The sequence below is a fragment of the Cervus canadensis genome, chromosome 16, assembly GCF_019320065.1.
Source record: "Cervus canadensis isolate Bull #8, Minnesota chromosome 16, ASM1932006v1, whole genome shotgun sequence".
NCBI classification, from domain to species: Eukaryota; Metazoa; Chordata; class Mammalia; order Artiodactyla; family Cervidae; genus Cervus; species Cervus canadensis.
The window spans coordinates 65,777,696-65,798,530 of NC_057401.1; the positions used below are offsets into that span (position 1 = coordinate 65,777,696).

A 20,835-nucleotide genomic window follows, 5' to 3' on the forward strand; every position below is an offset into this window, starting at 1 on the left:
AACCTGTGTCTCCTGCATTGGCAGGTGGATTCTTTACTGATAAACCATCATTGAAGCCCTATGTACACACACAAGTACATGTATGTGTATATATACACACAATCTATGCATTTGTATACACATAATCTATGTGGCATATATGTAGATGCCATTTTCCTTAACAAAACCAAATCTAGGACTGTCAAGGTTCCCCCTATAGGAAGATAGTCCTTTATGAATTAACCAAGTGAGCCAGAAGTCACCCTGAATTTCCTTGGTTTCTCTTTTTTCTCCTTCCCACTTGTGGGAACTAACCTTAGGGGAAGAGGGATGCTGCGGTCCATTTTTATAATCTTATTCATTACCAGACTCAAAGAACTTTCCTTTGATTCCTTCTGAAGCACAAACCCTTCTTTTGATTCCTTCAAACCTCCTCCTAGAGTTCTAAAAAGTACCAAATGGAAAGTGAAAGGGGAGCACTCAGACAGGAAATAAAGGCAGTGACCCCCAAAGAGAGCACTGGGATTTAGGAGCGTCCATTCTGGGTATGTCAGGCTCTCTAACTCTCCATGAGATTCAGGGGGAAAAGGCTTTCTCATTTCCAGGTTCTCAGCTTGTTTCTAAGGGGCACCATTTTTCATATTCACACTCCTTTGGGGCTCAAATAAACTGATTTCTTTCACAGTGATGATGGAGAGAGATTTACTTCTTCTTTTTCACCTGCAGCTTAGCTTTCTGCTTCATCCTAAGTGATTGGCAAAGGGATGACTTCATCTGCAAGACCCTACCCTCTCTTCAACATGTGAGAAGTCGCTTCAGTTGTGTCTGACTCTTTGAGACCCCATGGACCACAGCCTGCCAGGCTCCTCTGTCCATGGGATTCTCCAGGAAAGGATACTGGAGTGGGCTGAGGTTTCCTCCTCCAGGGGATCTTCCTAGGCCCGATCTCTTCTGTCTCCTGCAGTGGGAGGCGGGTTCTTTACCAAGAGCGCCACCTGTTCGGCTCAGCTCAGTCGTGGCCGACTCGTTGTCACCCCGTGGACTGCAGCACATCAGGCCTCCCTGTCCATCACCAACTCCTGGAGCTTGCTCAAACTCATGCCCACCGAGTTGGTGATGCCATCCAATCATCTCACCCTCTGTTGTCCCCTTCTCCTCCTGCCTTCAATCTTTCCCAGCATCAGGGGAAGTCCCCCTTTTAGCATAAGAATATCTAAATCCAGTAGGTAACACAGGAACCTGCTTATCAGTGAAAAAACAGATTAACTTCGAAGCAGGGAGTAACATGAATTACAAACTCAAGTCATACACTGAGAGTGTAGTAAAATCATTGCAAACTAATTATTTGTTTTACTTAGGAATTCAATAGGACATCCCTTAAACCATCAATTATCCTTATTTTGATGTCATCATTGTACTTATCATTACAGGGGACCTTAAAATTAAGACTAAAGATGCTTGACATTTCACAGAGTTCTGACTTCTAGGGAGCCAAGGTCCTCTGATGCTGGATGGTATCAGCAGAGCTCCTCTCTCCTATAAACCTATTTGGTAAAGATTTCATGGTAATTTAACTATTGAATGCAACTTTCCAGTTCTTCTGAATCAGGAAAGTGAAACTGTTAGTCGCTCAGTCATGTCCAACTCGTGTGACCCGATAGACTATAGCCTGCCAGTCTACTCTGCCCAGGGAATTCTCCAGGCAAGAATACTGAAGTGGGTTGCCATGCCCTCCTCCAGGGGATCTTCTGAACTCAGGGCTCGAACCTGGGTCTCCCGCACCGTGGGCAGACTGTTTACCATCTGAGCCACCAGGGAAGCCCATTGAATCGGAGGAAAAATACTATCTCAGTTCCTGGGACAGGGAGTGAGAGTAGCTGGTTTTAAGCAGAGGGGTTAAAGGTAAGTTCTGGAAAGTCTGCATCAGGATATACGATGGACATGCAGGTAAAACATTAGATACACAGGTTAAGTGAGCAAAGGCAAACAGCCCTATCTTCATAATGGAGACCAAACCTAGGACCACCACGGCCACTTCCAGAGAGCGTAAGCAGGGGAGAAGGAATTCTACTGGAAGGAGAGGGAGGGTGTACAGTAGCTTTTGCTCCTGTGGTGGGTTCCAGAGAGCCTGGACTTGGCTTTTTGCCCCAAATCAGGCAGGGAAGTCCAGAATGCACACGGCCCACCTTACAGGGACTTGGGTTTCTCAGGCTCTTCTGCGCCGCTGGGGGCTTTGCTAGTGGATGGGGATCCTGAGGAGGCTGTTGGACCAGGCGTGAGCTACAGGCTCACCTACTGAACAGAGGGTAGAGCCTGTTTTACCAAAAGCACATGGACTGAGGGGAAGAACTGGCAGGCTGTCAAGAGGAAAGTCTGCAAATCCGAAAAACACAAAACAGAGATTTCTACTGTCACAACTGCTGAGGATCAGCTAATGATTCATTAACCAGCTAGTTAGGACCCCAGGTAGAGTGACTCATTAGCTTTGACTACCTCTGATCCATCACTCTTACTTCTGGGATGTGGTCGAGGTCTCTGTGCCAGAACCCACTCTGGTACAAATGAGGTGGGGGGTGTCGATTAGAAATGAGTTGTTCTTCTAGAAATGCAATCGTTCACTCCTACTAGTGATGCTGAAGACAGAAGGCAAAATGAGTAATCTGGGCTCCCGGAAAATCAATACGCACACAGACAAGTATTGTGTATAAACTGTACTTTCCTTTTAATTGATAAAAGGAATCCTGAAAAGGAGGCTTTTGCAAAACAAACAAAATCCTTTCTGCAGGGACATCTTCTCTTCCATCTTCTGATTGTGTGTCCCGGCCAGGAGGGCCCAGGTCTCAGTATGCCCTCCCTCCTTGCCCCCTCACTGGCCTCTGCTCCCACCTCACTAGGTCCCTTCTCTCCCCTGGCCCCTTAGCAGGGCATCCCCCAGGATCTGCCCCTTGGTCTTTCCCACCAGATAGCTCACGGCCTCTCTGCCTTCATCACTTTCTCCAAGTCCCTGACTCCCGAGGGCCACTCTCAGCTCTAACCTCGGTGCCCCTGATGGCAGGAACCGAGGTGTCAGCAGAGAGGCCCTGGTGGTAACAGTGGGCCCTTCCCCAAGCCAGGAAATGTTCCAAAGACCTCCAGGTCTTAACATATTTCACCTTACAACTTTATCAGGAAGGTGCTTGTACAATTTCTCTTTTAAATACATGGACACCGAGGGCAGGGCAGGTGAACATCACACCTGGAATCATGACTGGCTAAGAGTCCTTTCCCCCATGTATTGGATGCCCTTTATAACCCAGACCTCTACTCCTCCCGTGGGAGGGGAGAGCATGCAGGGCTGCCCAAGATCACCGCCTGGGGTCAGAGGGGAGAACGTGTGAATCTCTACTTAACCGACATAACCAAACAAAACAGCAGTTCAGAACGATCATATTTCCTCTACACACTGGTGCTGGCCTCTCACCGGGCCCACATTTCAGATGACGGTGTCTTTTTTACTGTAAGTCACAACATGCCAAGAATGACAGTGCCTGGAATTAAATGCAGCCATGGAATTAAAAGATGCTTGCTGCTTAGAAGAAAAGCTATGACAAACCTAGACAGCATATTAAAAAGCAACAAAGGTCCGCATAGTCAAAGCTATGGTTCTTCCAGTAGTCATGTGAGAGCTGGACCATAAAGAAGGCTGAATGCTGAAGAATTGATGCTTTTGAACTGTGGTGTTGGAGAAGACTCTTGACAATTCCTTAGATAGCAAGGAGATCAAACCAGGCAGTCATAAAGGAAATCAACCCTGAATATTTATTTGCAGGACTGATGCTGAAGATGAAGCTCCGATACTGTGGCCACATAGTGCAAATAGCCAACTCACTGGCAAAGAACACGGATGCCGGAGTTTGCTCAGATTCCTGCCCATTGAGTCGGTGATGCTGTCTAACCATTTATCTATAGTTTTTTGTAGCAATCCTTCCTAAGGACCACTTGACTTCACACTCCAGGGCGTCTGGCTCTAGGTGAGTGATCATACCATCGTGGTTATCCCGGTCATTAAGACCTTTTCTGTATGGTTCTTCTGTGTATTTTTGCTACCTCTTCTTAATCTCTTTTGCTTCTGTTTGGCCCTTACCATTTCTGTCCTTTATCATGCCTGTCCTTGCATGAAATGTTCCCTTGACATCTCCAACCTTTTGAGGAGATCTCTGGTCTTTCCCATTCTATTGCTTTCCTCTAATTCTTTGCATCGTTCATTTAAGAAGGCCTTCTTATCTCTCCTTGCTATTCTCTGGAACTCTGCATTCAGTCTGGCATATCTTTCCCTTTCTCCTTGCCTTTCACTTCTTTCCTCAGCTATCTGTAAAGCTGCCTCGGACAACCATTTTGCCTTCTTGCATTTCTTTTTCTTTGGAATGGTTTTGGTTACTGCCTCCTGCATGATATTAACAACTTCTATCCATAGTTATTCAGGCACTCTATCGACCAGATCTAATTCCTTGACTCTATTGTTACTTCCCCTGTATAATCATAAGGGATTTTATTTAGGTCATAGAGTAATTGCCCTTCTACTCTTTCCCAGTTGCATACTGGACATCTTCCAACCTGGGGGGCTTATCTTCCCATGTCATATCTTTTTGTCTTTTCATACTGGTCATGAACCATCCCCTTCATGAATCACAGCCTTGTTGTTGTGAAGGGGCTTGCATAACTCAGTGAAGCTATGAGCCACCAGGGAAACCACAACTTAGATTTTCCTAGTGATATTTATGGGGCTTCCCAGGTGACTTAGCTGTGAAGTATCTACCTGCCAAAGTAGAAGATGCAGGTTTGATCCCTAGATTGGGAAAGTCCCCTGGAGAAGGCAATAGCAACCTACTCCAATACTCTTGCCTGGGAAATCCCACGGACAGAGGAGTCTGGTGGGTTGTAGTCCATGGGGTCAGAAAAGAGTTGGACATGACTTAGCGACTAAACAATGATATCTATAAGCAGTATTTCTTAATAATATCTACTAATATAACATCCAATAATAATTTTAGTAAGACACTAGATAATTCTTTAAAAGTTCATAGTTTTAGATTATTGGTCAAATACTGTGGCTTGAAGCAAAACATGGAGAGCAAGTGTGACAGAGCCAACTGAAAGTACAGTTGCTAATTTGGGCTCAAATACAGCATTAAAGATGTGTCTCTGTATTTACTTATCTGTTACAATGAATAACAAAAAGAATATAGAGTTTCACTGTGAATCATGTTTGCAAAATGTTAGATTCCTTCATCATGTTTGAAAAACTGCTTTTGAGATGGTGTACATCAAGGATTACAATACCCTGAAACAGGATTAATCAAACTTGATTAAAAGATGCTATTCATGATGCAGCCTACACATTAAGCTATGTCAGTAAATGTATTGGCCATAACTTTTCTTCTTTCATGGACAAGAATATTTGTAACACCATCAGTATACCAGGTACATGAGTTTTGCTTTTCTTCTGGTTATTTCATCAGTCACACTTCAAAACAAAGATGCTATGAATGATCACTCCCAATGTTACTGAGTCCTTTCATATAAGTTTAAGACTTATATGACCTACATGTTTAAAAACAACATATATTAAACTCAATATTTGGCATAGCACCAACAACATAGTAGCTGTGATGATACTTAAGAAATTCACATTTTATGGACGATAATGTGCAATTAACAAATAGTTCTCAGCATAGGCTGCTATGAAGTAAATATAAAAACTTTTTTCAAAGTGATTGCTGACTTAAGGAAATCAAATTCTATCACCTCTTTGTATAAACGTTTTTTGTGCATTTTTTGTTGGAATATACGAGAGCAGTTAAAAGTGTAAAGTCCAAAGTTTTGCCCCGATCTATATGATTCAGCTAAGCAAGCTCAAAAAAGCCAACCATTTAGAATGAATCCTTTCATATTCTATGACTTAGAAAAATTCTTTTAAAAATTAAAAAGGAATATACATATATAATTTCATATATATATAAACTGAATCACTTTGTTGAACAACTGAAACTAACATAACATTGTAAATTAACTATATTTGAGTTAAAAAAAAATAGCCTAAATATATACATACACACAAGTCATCAAAACACCAAAAGGAAAAAAAAAAAAGATAACAGGAAGCTTCTGGTTTCAAGTCTAATGACTGAATTGGGGTTATCTTGATTTCAAATTCTTATTTTGAAATAGATGGTTTGCTTCAAAATTCCTCATTGAAACTCGTTAATAGAAAAAAGACACTGTTCTGCAATAAGATGAATAAGTCATATATTAGAAAAGGATGAGAAAGAAAACAAAGACCACACATGCCATAAGCAATTATCAGACGGACCAGACCTATTTAGACAATTTGTATCATTACCTTCATTCACTCCTACACATAGTAAACTGGTGCTTTCCCTCATCCTCCAAGAAAATCATAAAAGATGGTATGTAATTTCCATTTCCTTTTTATAAATATAAATGTCCATGCAAATATGTGCCAAAGAGTGTGGAGTCTGGCCTGCATATACATGGGTCAATTTTTCCAATTCTCCACTTATTTAAGGCACAAAATATGCGGGTATCAGTTTCCTCCCACAAAGGAGAATTACATCAAAGATGTAAGGAAAAGTGCTTTGAGAATTGTAATGTGCTCTAAAAATATGTTTGCAATGGTAAAGAGGCTTACATGGTTGGCTATTTAATAATACATAAAAAACTTTAACACACTCTCTCCAAATATGTATGTATAAAAGTTAGAAAGAAGCCTAAAAGCTGGAAAAGTTTAAATCATAAATTATAATGCTGAGACACACTACTCTGAACCCCAGACATGAGATATTGGTTCTAGTAACACTTAGGAAGGACCAAAGTTCATTCTTCAAAAGAAGATGCAAAAATGCTATCATACAAGAAGCATTAGATTGTGGACTACAATTTCAGACTTGGGATGTCTCAATTAAATCTGAACACTCTGACCATTCCTTTATTAAAAAAAAAACTCTACAAGAAAGGCATTATTGCATTTTCTATACTCATTTCACATGATGCCAGGTTATTAGTTCTCTTTACACGAAGCCATAATAATTCAATTCTGGTTCTAGATCTGGTTCTGTTTCTTTTGCTTGTATCTGATCTTAGGATGGTGGTACAATATTTTTTTTCAGAATTGACATCTATTTAAAGCCAATGCTTGTAAGCCAGAAAGGTAAAGACCAATACAGTATACTAACGCATATATATGGAATTTAGAAAGATGGTAACGATAACCCTATATGCAAAGCAGAAAAAGAGACACAGATGTACAGAACAGACTTTTGGACTCTGTGGGAGAAGGCGAGGGTGGGATGTTTAGAGAGAACAGCATTGAAACATGTATATTATCAAGGGTGAAACAGATCACCAGCCCAGGTTGGATGCATGAGACAGGTGCTTGGGGCTGGTGCACTGGGAAGACCCAGAGGGATTGGTGGAGAGGGAGGTGGGAGGGGGGATCGGGATGGGGAATACATGTAAATCCATGGCTGATTCATGTCAATGTATGGCAAAAACCACTACAATATTGTAAAGTAATTAGCCTCCAACTAATAAAAATAAATGGAAAAAAAAAATAAAGCCAATGCTTAGCATTCTTTTTTTAATTTTTAAATGGAAGATAATTGCTTTACAATGTTGTGTTGGTTTCTGCCATACAACAATGCTAATCAGCAATATACATGTATTATATATATATTCCCTGTCTCCTGAGCCTCCATCCCAAGCCCCATATCCCACCCCTCCAGGTCATCAGAGAACACCAGGCTAGGTCCCCATGCTATACAGAAGCTTCCCACCAGCTCCTTTACACATGGGAGTGTATATATATGTCAATGCTACTTTCTCAAATCATCCCACCACCTCCTCCCCTCACTGTGTCCACCAAGTCTGCTTTCTGCGTCTGCATCCCTATTCCTGCCCTGCAAACAGGTTCATCAGTACCATTTTCTAGATTGCGTGTGTGTGTGTGTGTGCTAAGTCAATTCAATTGTATCTGACTCTTTGTGACCCGATGGACTGCTGCCCACCACAGTTCTCTGTCCATGGGGATTCTCCATGCAAGAATACTGGAGTGGGTTGCCAGGCCCTTCTCTAAGGGATCTTCCCAACCTGGCAACCAAAACCACATGTCTTACGTTCCCTGCATCACAGGCAGGTTCTTTACCACAGTGCCACCTGGGAAGGCCCCTAGATTCCTCATGTACGTGTGCGTGTTAGTTGCTCAGTCATGTCCTACTCTTTGTGACCCCATGAAGTATACAGCCCGCCAGGCTCCTCTGTCCATGGAATTCTCCAGGCAAGAGTACCAGAGCGGGTTGCCATTCCCCTCTCCAGGGGATCTTCTCAACCCAGGGATCGAACCCAGGACTCCTGCACTGGAGGCAGAATCTTTACCATATGAGCCCCCAGGGAAGCCTAGATTCCACACATAGGAGTTAGTACACAATATTTGCTTTTCTTTCTGGCATTAGCATTCTTAAAAATAACATAGTAAACTTGCAATTCATGTAACACTGATTTGCCTATAGGTTTACACCTGCAAAGGATGCGTGCCCAATATACTCTTATTCACTCTCATTTCTTACAGGTATTTCTCTTTCTTGGTTTACAGTGCACACTCATTAAATATATGTCACAAAATCCATAACTTGAAAAGAGGATAGTCTGATGATGATATGCTGAAAGAAGAAAAAAGGCTATAAAAGTGATAGCAACATAAAATGAAAAGGATATGTCATTTAATAAAAGTATAACACATTTAATACACAGTATGCAATAAAGAAGCTAAGTTGTAGTGAGAGAAACATAAATTTGGACTCCTATTAGGCCAAATTCCCCTAATATGAAAATTTAAAAACCTCTTCACTGAAGATTATATACTTATCTTCAATTTATATTTTAAATGTTAAATAAAGCACTGCCAATTCAATTATGTATTTTCCTGTTTAGCATTTCCTAAAGAGTGTGCTACTGTTCTATTTCTACATGTTTTCAATAACATATTTAGAAAGAATATTTAAAAATAGAGAGCTTTGGAGAAGGGATAGATTGGGAGTTTTGGGTTAGCAGATGCAAACTATTATATACAGGATGGATAAACAGCAAGTTCCTATTATATGGCATAGAGAACTATAGTCAATATACTGTGATAAACCACAATGGAAAAGAATATAAAGAAAGTTTACATACATAGGTATAATTGAATCACTTTGCTATACAGCAGAAACTAACATATTGTAAATGAATTATATCCCAGTAGAGCAAAATTTAAAACTAAATAAATAGAGGGTGTTGTGTTATGTGAAAAGCATTCTACCCCCACTCGCCAAGAATACCAAAGGATTTAGGGAAAATTTTCAGACAAAGACGATAGAGATCCTTGTTTCGACTGAAAGCCTAGAGGAACAGGATGCTGAATAAAATGCAAATATAATAATTTTTCTTATTTCTAGTAGCTAACGGTGAACACTTACTATAATCCCCCTTTACAATGGAGGTTTTACCACATACAATATTTAACATAAGCCCTCCAAGTAGGCTTGAATTGTGCTAAAGAAGCTCTCTTAAAGAATACCATAAAATGGTCCCATTCTGCCTTTTATGTATGTAGAGGTGATTTCTTTTTACAAAAGAATCTATGCAAACCCCTCAATACAGTACACTTGCATTGTGTGCTCTATCAGAGAAAATACCCGAAAATTCCTTGAGATGAATTTTAAGTATACCACCAGAATCAAGTCACATGCCTGCTATAAAGACATACCAGGAACCTGACATATCTATAGTATTCACAGATGCAGATATATATTTATGGGACTCTGTCTGCATAAATCAAATGCCTATGAATAAAACATCATTTAACTCTACAGGAATTCAATTCCTATTTCAGAAGTAGAGCATCACTAAAGCCTTGGCCACTGTTGAAACAAGAAAGCAAAAAAACAAAAAAACAAAAAACCATTTCTCAATAATAACAACTTCTTGAATACATTATATTCAAATTTTTAATCAATGTCGAAAACAACTTCAGCCTAATGTTTATTTTCAGACACAAAAATGAAGGTAACAAAGGTTTTCTAAATTTCCAATTTCTAGTGTAACCTGGTAAAAATGTCCAATTTTTAGTGTAAACTGTATACCACTCTCCACTCATGAATGGAAATATGCAAGGTGACAAAGCGTGCTTCTCCTGAGACAAGAAAATATGTAGACTACAGTGTCTGACGTCAAACGATACAACCTCCCATCCTCTGTTTCTACTGCATCACAGAAAGCTGTTCCAGATCTCACAACTAGCTGAAACCCTCAAGCATCTACAAATGTTCCGATCAAAAGATCGTCTTTGCTACTGAACCGCAGAAGGTACTAGGGATCCATGACCAACACCCATATTCCAAGTCAAACAGAAGATGATGAAAGTCAACCAAAGTCAACCCTTTCAGACTCCGCCAGAGACACGGTTGCAATCAAGTGATGCAAAACGAAAAAAAAACAAAAACAATCATGCAGTCACAAGGTCTGGTTGGAAAACCTCTTTAGCAGCGATGGGGGGAGAGGAAAAGGTTGGTACCCACCTGGGATCTTTCTGAATGCTGTCGATGGATGGGGACCTGGCCAAGGTGCCTTCCGGGGGAAGGGCAGGGCCGGATTTGCTGTACGGAGACTCGACGGAAGGACAGTACTGCAGCTGTCGGTAGGGATCCGCGTAGCTGGAGGCCGGGCCGGCGGCATAGCTGGCCCTCTGGAAGGTGGCTGCGGCGGCGCTCTGCGGGCCGTGCTGGCTGCCTGTGCGCTGCAAGGGGACGGAGTCGACACCGGGGGAGGACGGGGCTAGGGCAGGAAAGTAGGGACAGAGTAAAAAATTGAGGACCTGCTCACAGAAACGGTTCACCAGGTCTAGGCAGGGGGGAGATTACACACATAAAAAAAAAAAAAAACACAACAACAAGGGTTTGAAAGAATTAACAAAATTGTTACATTTGAACTAACACATCCAATGTTATCCACTACAATGACAATTAGCACGCTATTCCGTTGGCCCAAAACTTCGTTGGTGTTTTCCCATTCCAGCTTAGGGAAGAACCTGAACGAACTTTCTGGCCAACCCACTATTTCAGGAATAACCCTTTCATCTCTAGGACCAAAATGCCTCTATGATGTGTTTCCTGCTTCCTGACTTCCAAGAAGAGGTTTGCTCATCTGACACGTAAACTCTGTATGGAGCGAAAACCGAGAAGAAATGGAAGGGGTATTTTCTAAGGACTCGTGGGCAGTGAGTTCTTCATTGTTCCCACTGAGAAAATTCAGGCAGTGTTCATTCAGGGGATGGTAGATTAATTTCATTAAGGGTGTGAAACATATTTAGTAATGTGGTTAATTTTTCCCAAATAAAAGAAAACAAGGAAAGTCGAGGGGGCGTGTATCCGTGGGGTGGAGGCGGAGGGGCCTATAATTAGTGCTAGAGCATTAAATGCAGGGCTAGACAGTTCTTGTAAAGTCCAACACCCACAGGATTTTTACATGTCTCTTTTTCAACTCGAGCTGTCATACTAACAAATACACTTGGTGAAGGGTAGGCATGCCAGAGGCGATGAAGACCCACCCGACTGCAACACAGACAAAATAAGGTGCTGACTTGGCTTTTCCAGAAGTATTTGCATCTCTTCAATAACCCCTAAATTGTCGGAAGAAGATCTGACGCCAGTTACTAAAATCGGTTTGACTATTTCCAAGCTGAATTTCAGCTTTCTGTTTCCTTCCTGGGTTCTCTGGAGTCTGTTTCCTATCATTATTTTTATCTGGTTCTCAAAAATACTTGACATCTAAGATTTAGGTGACCTATACAATGAAAATAGCATCTTCCATATTAATAGAATGTGATTTGTTAATAACTGTTTGATCATTATCCATGATTAATATTAGGTGGCACCTTTACTTTCTAGCTCAGAATGAACATATACACACTACTATATATAAAATAGATAACAAAAAAGGACCTACTCTACAGCACAGGAAACTCTACTCAATATTTTACAATAAGCTATATGGGAAAAGAAACTGGAAAAAAGACAAATATATATATTTATATATATATATATGAGACTGAACCACTTTGGTGTACACCTGAAACTAACACAGCATTGTAAATTAGCTATATTTCATAAAAAATATATCCTGTGTCTTGATATGACCATTTATAACATGCAAGCTCTACACAGAATTAGATTCCAATTATCAATCACATCCTACAACTCAAGACTTTTTGAGCACTACCCAGTGAATGGTGATAAAACTTATTCTCTCTCACATTAGAAGACATATTCAAAATCAAATACAAAAGAAATAAAACAATACTAGTTTAATATTAAAGGAAGTTAAGGATTTCATGTCAAAATGATAAAAAAAAGTTGCAAAGTGAACTGGAGAAATATATTCTAATAAGAGAACTGATTTTAATTAAGAGGTCAGGGCTTCTCATTTTCAATGACCTTTTAAAACTTAATCTTATAATAACCAAAATCAGGAGACCAGGTACCATGACACGGTGAAAACGAGAAAAATATTTAAGAAAACTTTCTAAACTAAAAGTGTGTATGCTCCCAAAAGAGTCGGGTTTTGAAATGACAAGGGTTGCCTTGATGGATTAAGTTTCAAAGCCATTAGATTAGACTAATAAAAAATTAAGTTCACAACCAGAAAATCTGTCTTATGTCTTTATGCAGTTTCTGGAGCATTTATATTTTCTCCAAAATTTTGCAAGCATGTCTAATTAAAATTCACATTTTAATATTTATGAACAATGTGCTATATGTCATGGGAACAGGGATTTAAAATTCAGGCCAGGCATAACCATGCTCTTGGAAGAACAAATGCCCAGAGGTAAACAAAGTTTCATTTTCTAGATGAGTTGTGAAAAGCCAGTCAGCAAATTAAAGGCAAAAGGGAAAACTAACAATAACCTGACATTTTTTCAGATAAATACAATTTTTTCTTTCAGGAACTAAATATCTATATTAAACCTTCCTAAAAAGGGTTACTAATATCAGAAAAATCATTTTCTATACAAAATTATTTGTTACTAATACCTTGAAATACAGTGGTTAACAGGAAGGGAAGGCAAAATGGCAAGGATGACAATTTAAGGCTGAAACATAAAATGTAAAAAAAAAAAGAGAGAAAAAGGCTGAAACATGACAAAACACTACTGTTAAAAAATGATAACACAAGTTAAAAAAAAAAAAACTCTCAGAGGAATGAATGAATTTTAAAAGAATAGGGAATTCTCTAGCGATCCAGTGGTTAAGACTCCATATTCTCAATTCAGGGGGAACAGTTCAGTCCCTGGCTGGGGAACTAAGATCACGTAAGCTGCAAGGGAGACTGGACCAAAGGTGAAAGCAGAGTGTGAAAGGCCATTAATAGAGCAGGAAAAAGACGACAACGTCTCACGTAAGAGGAGAAAAGGTGAAGGGCAGTTTATGAATGTTGTTAGGCTCAGATATATATTCTACACTGGCATTGGCCTTGTGGGGAGGAAATGTCAGGGAACTCCACATTCAGAGCTTGGCTTCGGAAGCTAACAATCAGGGCCACATCTGGGCTTTCCAGTCAATCATTTGTATCTGGCAACTAACTGAGTTCTCAAAGCTCCAGTTTCCTGACTGTTAAGTGAAGAGAAGACAAGGGCCCAATGGGATGACTGCTTGTTTTAAAGGCAAGAAAAGCTATTAATGCCTAGTAAGTGCAAAGCAACCTGATGTGAAGAGCTGACTCATTGCAAAAGACCCTGATGCTGGGAAAGATTGAGGGCGGGAGAGGAAGGGGACAACAGAGGATGAGATGGTTGGGTGGCATCACTGACTCAATGGACATGAGTTTGAGCAAGCTCCGTCGGGGAGACAGTGGAGGACAGGGGAGCTTGGCATGCTGCAGTCTATGCGGTGGCAAAGAGTCAGACACGACTCAGGGACTCAGCAACAACAACAATTCTTATTACTACTATTTAATAATGTTTAAATCAGTTCATCTTAGGAAAGAGATTGGATATAACACATGGAGTAACAAGTCTTTGCCTGATATAAAGTGTGGATATCAGACTTTATAACTCCTAGAAGTGTTTAACTAGTGTGCACTCTTATTTCCTCCAACAACCCAATACTAGAATAAATTGCCAACATCTGTTGGATCATCGAAAAGGCAAGAGAGTTCCAGAAAAACATCTACTTCTGCTTTACTGACTATGCCAAAGCCTTTGACTATGTGGACCACAACAAACTCTGGAAAATTCTTAAAGAGATGGGAATACCAGACCACCTGAGCTGCCTCTTGAGAAATCTGTATGCAGGTCAGGAAGCAACAGTTAGAACTAGACATGGAACAACAGAGTGGTTCCAAATAGGGAAAGGAGTACGTCAAGGCTGTATATTGTCACCCTGCTTATTTAACTTAATATGCAGAGGACATCATGAGAAACGCTGAGCTGGAGGAAGCACAAGCTGGAATCAAGAGTGCTGGGAGAAATATCCAATAACCTCAGATATGCACATGACATCATCCTTATGGCAGAAAGTGAAGAACTAAAGAGCCCCTTGATGAAAGTGAGAGTGAAAAATTTGGCTTAAAGCTCAACATTCAGAAAACTAAGATCATGGCATCCAGTCCCATCACTTCATGACAAATAGATGGGGAAACAGTGGAAAGTGGCAGATTTATTTTTGGGGGGCTCCAAAATTACTGCACATGGTGACTGCAGCCATGAAATTAAAAGACACTGGCTCCTTGGAAGAAAAGTAATGACCAACATAGACAGCATATTAAAAAGCAGAGACATTACTTTGCCAACAAAGGTCCGTCTAGTCAAGGCTATGGCTTTTCCAGTAGCCATGTATGGATGTGACAGTTGGACTATAAAGAAAGCTGAGTGCTGAAGAATTAATGCTTTTGAACTGTGGTGTTGGAGAGGACTCTTGAGAGTCCCTTGGACTGCAAGGAGGTCCAACCAGTCAGTCCTAAAGGAAATCAGCCCTGAATATTCATTGGAAGGACTGATGCTGAAGCTGAAAATGCCAAGACTTTGGCCACCTGATGCGAAGAACTGACTCATTAGAAAAGACCGTGATGCTGGGAAGGATTGAAGGTGGGAGGAGAAGGGGATGACAGAGGATGAGATGGTTGGATGGCATCACCAACAGGATGGACATGAGTTTGAGTAAGCTTCGGGAGCTGGCAATGGACAGGGAGGCCTAGCAAGCTGCAGTCCATGGGGTCGCAAAGAGTTGGACACGACTGAGTGACTGAACTAACTGACTGACTCTTATTTCCTCCAACAACCCAACTAGAATAAACGTGCTGTCACTTTACAAGTGGGAAACTGAGGCACAGAGAGATGCTACAACTTGCCCATGTTTGCCTTATATTTAGGAGAGAAGGAATTCATACCCTTGAGCCCTGTTTCCCGAGTTTATAATTACAACTACCAGCTTTATAAACTGGACCAGGTTTATAATCTCAAATATGTGTATTACTAGAATACCTAACACAGTGAGAAAACTTAGAAAAATTGATGAGAGGCCTAAAATTAAGGGAAATGTCTCCCAAAAGTACAGAGAAGAGATGGGCTTATAATAAGGATCAACAACTTGAAAAATATAGGGAAAAACTACTATAATTGTGTGCAAATTTATACCATTTCTTATTTAATTGAATTTATTGATGTTCATAAAAATGTTTATTTCTGGGAAAATCAAGTGCTTTGAGTCTTAGTTTAATCAGTGATATTATATTAAGAAAAAAGTGAAATCTAAGGCAAGTAAACAACTTTCAGAAAGATCTTATTTAAAAACGACAATCACATTTGCATCATTTAACAAATGGCCTTTCAGAAGTATCATTCCTAAAGCCATAGTTTCGACTCCTCTTAGGTCACAATACATAGGGAACCTGATGAGAATTTCAAAATATAAAATTAGAATTCAAACTGATGTTGCAAAATTCAAATAAATTAGAGACTGATCAATGCAAGGAAAAATAATGCAAAATAGCAATACAAATGGGGAGAAAAACAGACTATTTTAAAGGGTAGATTATATGATCATGTGGGTCTTCCCAGGTGGTTCAGGGGTAAAGAATCCGTCTGTCAAGGCAGGAGATGCAGGCGACACTGGTTCGTTCCCTGGGTCGGGAAGGTTCCCTGGGTCGGGAATATCCCCTGGAGGAGGAAATGGCAACCCACTCCAATATTCCTGTCTGGGAAAATCCCATGGATAGAGCCGCCTGGTGGGTGAGCTACAGTCCATGGGGTTGCAAAGGGTCAGACACAGCTGAGCGACTGAGCATATATGATCATATATAGAAGAAAATGCATGAGAAACTAACAGATCTCCAACTCTCAGTAATACAATGATGTAATGCCTTATGTTTTTTTAAGCATGATGTAAAAGAATGATTTCAACAGAGAAAGACTGAATTCTCCCTTTGTGCCATGCCTGTTGAGACTGCGGTGTGGCTGATGAAGACTGTGACTCTCTATTAATACAGATACGCTGATAGTGATCACACAATTAACAGACTTTTTTCTTTAATACAAAATTTCGCTTAATTTCTGTCCTGGTATATGTTTTCTGTCATTTGAGTTAGAGTTCCATTGACCAAATCACCCACCTTAGGGGATTACTCTACTCAATTGAACCTTCTTATGGCAAACATTTGAGCTAAAGGGCGCTTTATCAGCTCTGTAAACACTCCGTTCTCATCTCAGCTGCTCTGCAAACAAACCCTTCTCCCCTCAATCAGCGCTTACAACTCCACACTTCTGGTCTCTTTGGGGAGATCTTTAAAGGAGCCTCTTCAGCAGTTGACTTGATCCTTCACCATTTCATGCTGTTCATGAAATTATCTGTTTTCCGTAGAGCTACACAAATAAAGGTTTAGTGTGTAGAGAGAAAAGAAAAAACAAACAGATGTTTTATGTGTTATGTTTGTTTGAAAGAAAGGAAGAGAGATCCTTTTCAATAAAAATCAAACATCCTATTTTGATGAGGAGGTGGTTACATGCATTATTTACTGAAAGAGGAAAAAAAAGAACAGTAAAATACAAGACTCTGGCACCTGAACAAACTTGGGGGATGGAATATAAAGTAGGGTTCAACAGAAGAAAGAAAAACATTTATGGTTTTGTATTATTTATCTTTGCTTTCATGCATATTTATATAGATAGAAATATGAAAACATAAAATACTTTTACACGTGCTATAAAATACGAAGGAAGCAAACAACAAGCTAATTAAATAATATTCCTTCTGCAAGTTTAGAAAATAAAGATGGCTGAGGTGACAATGGGTCCAAGAAAACGGCCTATAATTTTTTTCTTTTTAGATTTTTTTTTTTTGATGAGGTATGTTTCTAAAGTCTTTATTGAATTTGTTACCATATTGTTTCTGTTTTCTGTTTTTTTTTTTTTTTTTTGGCCATGAGGCATGTGTGATCGTAGCTTCCTGACCAGGGATCGAACCCACACCTCCTGTGTTGGAAGGTGCAGTCTTAACCACTGACTGCCAGGGAAGTGCCAGCCTATATACTTGTAGGCTATATATGTTTTTACTTAAATAATAATGACTTTATCATTTCAGAAATGAGGAAACTTTATCTAATCTACTATATTCCTAATAGTATTATCATCTAGAACCATAAATCTTTCCAATTTTCTGCATTCTGCACAGGTTGATCCGAAGTAAGCTCAATGGAAAGATGTTGTGTTCAGTCGCTCAGTCATGTCCAACTCTTTGTGACCCCACAAATCGCAGCACGCCAGGTTCCCCTGTCCTTCACTATCTCCCAGAGTTTGCTCAAACTCATGTCCACTGAGTCAGTGATGCTGTCTAACCATCTCATCCTCTGTCGCCCCCTTCTCCTCTTGCCTCCTCCTGCCTTGAATCTTTCCCAGCACCAGGGTCAACGAAAAAATATCCAAGGGTAAACTTCACACAGTTCTTTTTAACTTCACGTGTCATTGTGTTTGTGGGGGAGAGGCACCTACTGCAGGGTTTTTAGCAGTAACGGGATCGTTATTAGTGTTGCTGATGACTGATGTTGCTGCTTGTCGCTGTTGTTCAGTGGCTCAGTTGTGTCTGACGTTTTGCGACCCCGCGGACTGCAGTCCACCAGCCTTCCTAACGTTGTTGCTGCTGTCTTTAAATTTTATCAACCGATCTACCAGCAACCACTCTGCTCTCCTTCGGCTGTAATTAGACTCTGTATTTCTACCGTTCTGGTGAATTGATATAGCTAAGAATCTGGAAGCTCTCCTTGGTTTCAAGATGATATTTATCATTAGACTCATTAAAAATTTCCAAATGAGTAATAACGTACCCCTGACTTTTTAAGACTTAAAAGAGGTAAAAATTTAAACTAAGAGGTTATAGAGGATCAAATCTGACTTGTTCTAATGGGAAGCAATCATTTTTATAATTTGAAGTAACAGCATTTAATAAGTAATAAACTGTTAATATTCTACCTTTCGTGGACTCAAATGATGATTTTAATTGAAAATGTTATTTATATTTTATTGAAGAATAGTAGTAAAATTTTATGAAAGTGAAGTAGATGTATAATCCCTCTATAACTTAATGAAGCAATAGCTATTATTGCAGAAAATTAAAATTTTAAAATAATGCTTTCGCCATCCAGGCAAATATTTTCATCACATTCTTCTTCCTTTTTTATTGTAATATTTGTCAATCTCATCAGGATATTTAGCAGATTTTCCCCTTGTAGTGTACCTATGATAATTCATTCTTTATTACAAGCTGACACTTGCACCATAGAAAGCTTCTTTTCCCCACTCAGGATCACATTTATCCAAGAGGAAATTCACAGGACTATCATCTCAGCAGATGTTGGCTATTTTTGCTAGTTCAGAAAGATGTTATGGGGGGTTGTCACAGTCAAGTATTTGTGTTAATCAAATGACTCCTAAGTTGACAGTCACTGAAATGCTTGAGTTTGAAATAAAAATCTGTGTTATTTAGTTTCAGTTTGATAGACTTCACCACACACAAATCCATGAGTATCACATAGTCTTTGTCTGGCTCTGCTCCTTTATATGAGCTCTGATTTGGACAAGCCCTTATCCCAGACAAAAGGTATGTTTTATTTAAACAGACACTCTAGTTAAAAGAATGCCTCTTCAAATTTTCACCGTGAGAAGTGAGGCCTCAGACACTGGGTGGATGGTCCCAGAAGAGCAGGTGGGGGTATTGGCTCCACCATCCCACTCTTCACTCACTGGCCTGGTCTCTCTGCTGCAGCCACGGGATCCAGCCTCCCTGTGCAGGGAGAGAGGAGGGATGCGTCTGGGGAGAAAGGCCCCTCTGGGGGCCCCGATGAGTGGGAATCATTGCTGATTTGGTAAGTGACCCTTTTTGGGGTCACTTTGCTGCTTTGGGGCCACCATGCTGCTTCCTGTCTCAGTCCCATCCTGGTGCATGTGGGCCACTGCTCTGCTATCTCTGCCTCCCTACAAAGACCACATCCAAGCCCAGGGAGGCTGGCGGGTCATCGCAGAGCCTGTTCCCTCCTGCTGGGACTGGGTGGTGCATAAAGGTCTGCAGGTCTTGTTGCCAGCTAAACACTGGTACTTGTCATCTGCCTCTACAAGGATTAAATCACAAGATGCTGTGACTGCTGACCTTCAATGTCCCTAAGAGAGTTCAGGGTGGAGATCTGGAATGAGGCACTATGCTTGGGGCAGAACTGGCAGAACAAATCTTCAGCTAGTTATTTTCAGGAAATGGTTTTATGAGCCCAATCTCTTCGCATCAAGAAAAGCACCAAAATCATAAATGCTGACATCTGTTCTTCACAAATAGCAGCAACCTTCTGCAAAATGTATGCCTGATTGCATGTATTCCCCTTTCACTAAAATCACACATATACTGACTTTCCCCCATACCTCTTTGGAGAAGTTTCTCAGAGCTCTCTGAGATGCCGTCTCCCAGGCTATAGTCCTCATTTTGCCCCAAATAAAACTTAACTCACAGCTCTCTTGTTGTGCTTTTTGTTGCTATTGTTGACATTGTCCAGCACCGGCTGGGGTGCCTGAGCACAGAGGGTCAGAGTGAGGTCTGGGGTAGGGGCAGGAGTTGCTCTTCAGGCCATAATCCCTGGCCTAAGCGTGGCCCACGGAGTGCCACCTTGGCTGAATAGAATCCAGTTGACTTTGTGTGTGAGTTGTGAACCCTACTGTATGCGTCACCACCCACCAGCCTGCAGCAGAAAACAGGCAAGAAGTGAGATCTGCCAGTCCTGATCCTCCAACACGTACACAAATGTATACAAATGCATGTACATAAGTCTCTAACATCAAGGTTAGGTGACTTTTTTGGAGATAAAACTGCCAACATCCATTGGATCATAGAAAAAGCAAGAGAATTTCAGAAAAACATCTACTTTTGTTTCACTGACTATGCTAAACCCTTTGACAGTGTAGATCACAATAAACTGTGAAAAATCCTTAAAGAGATGGGAATACCAGACCACTTTTCCTTGTCTCCTGAGAAACCTGGATGCAGGTCAAGAAGCAACAGTTAGAACCGCACATGGAACAACAGACTGGTTCCAAATTGGGAAAGGAGTACGTCAAGGCTGTATATTGTCACCCTGCTTATTTAACTTACATGTAGAGTACGTCATGAGAAATGCCAGGCTGGATGAAGCACAAGCTTGAATCAAGACTGCCAGGAGAAATATCAATAACCTTAGACATGAAGATGACACCACCCTTAAATAGAAAGAGACGAGGAATTAAAGAGCCTCTTGATGGAA

At 40.5% G+C, this 20,835-nt stretch overlaps 1 protein-coding gene across 2 annotated transcripts in view; it reads right to left on the reverse strand.

Annotated features, from left to right (window-relative positions):
* Positions 1 to 20,835, reverse strand: part of CTNND2 (catenin delta 2) — a 1,083,336-nt gene that overhangs the window by 391,034 nt on the left and 671,467 nt on the right. For both annotated transcript variants that reach the window (XM_043488912.1, XM_043488911.1), the window contains exon 9: positions 10,590 to 10,845. In XM_043488912.1, the coding sequence (XP_043344847.1) occupies positions 10,590 to 10,845 (256 nt within the window). The remainder of the gene's footprint in view (positions 1 to 10,589; positions 10,846 to 20,835) is intronic.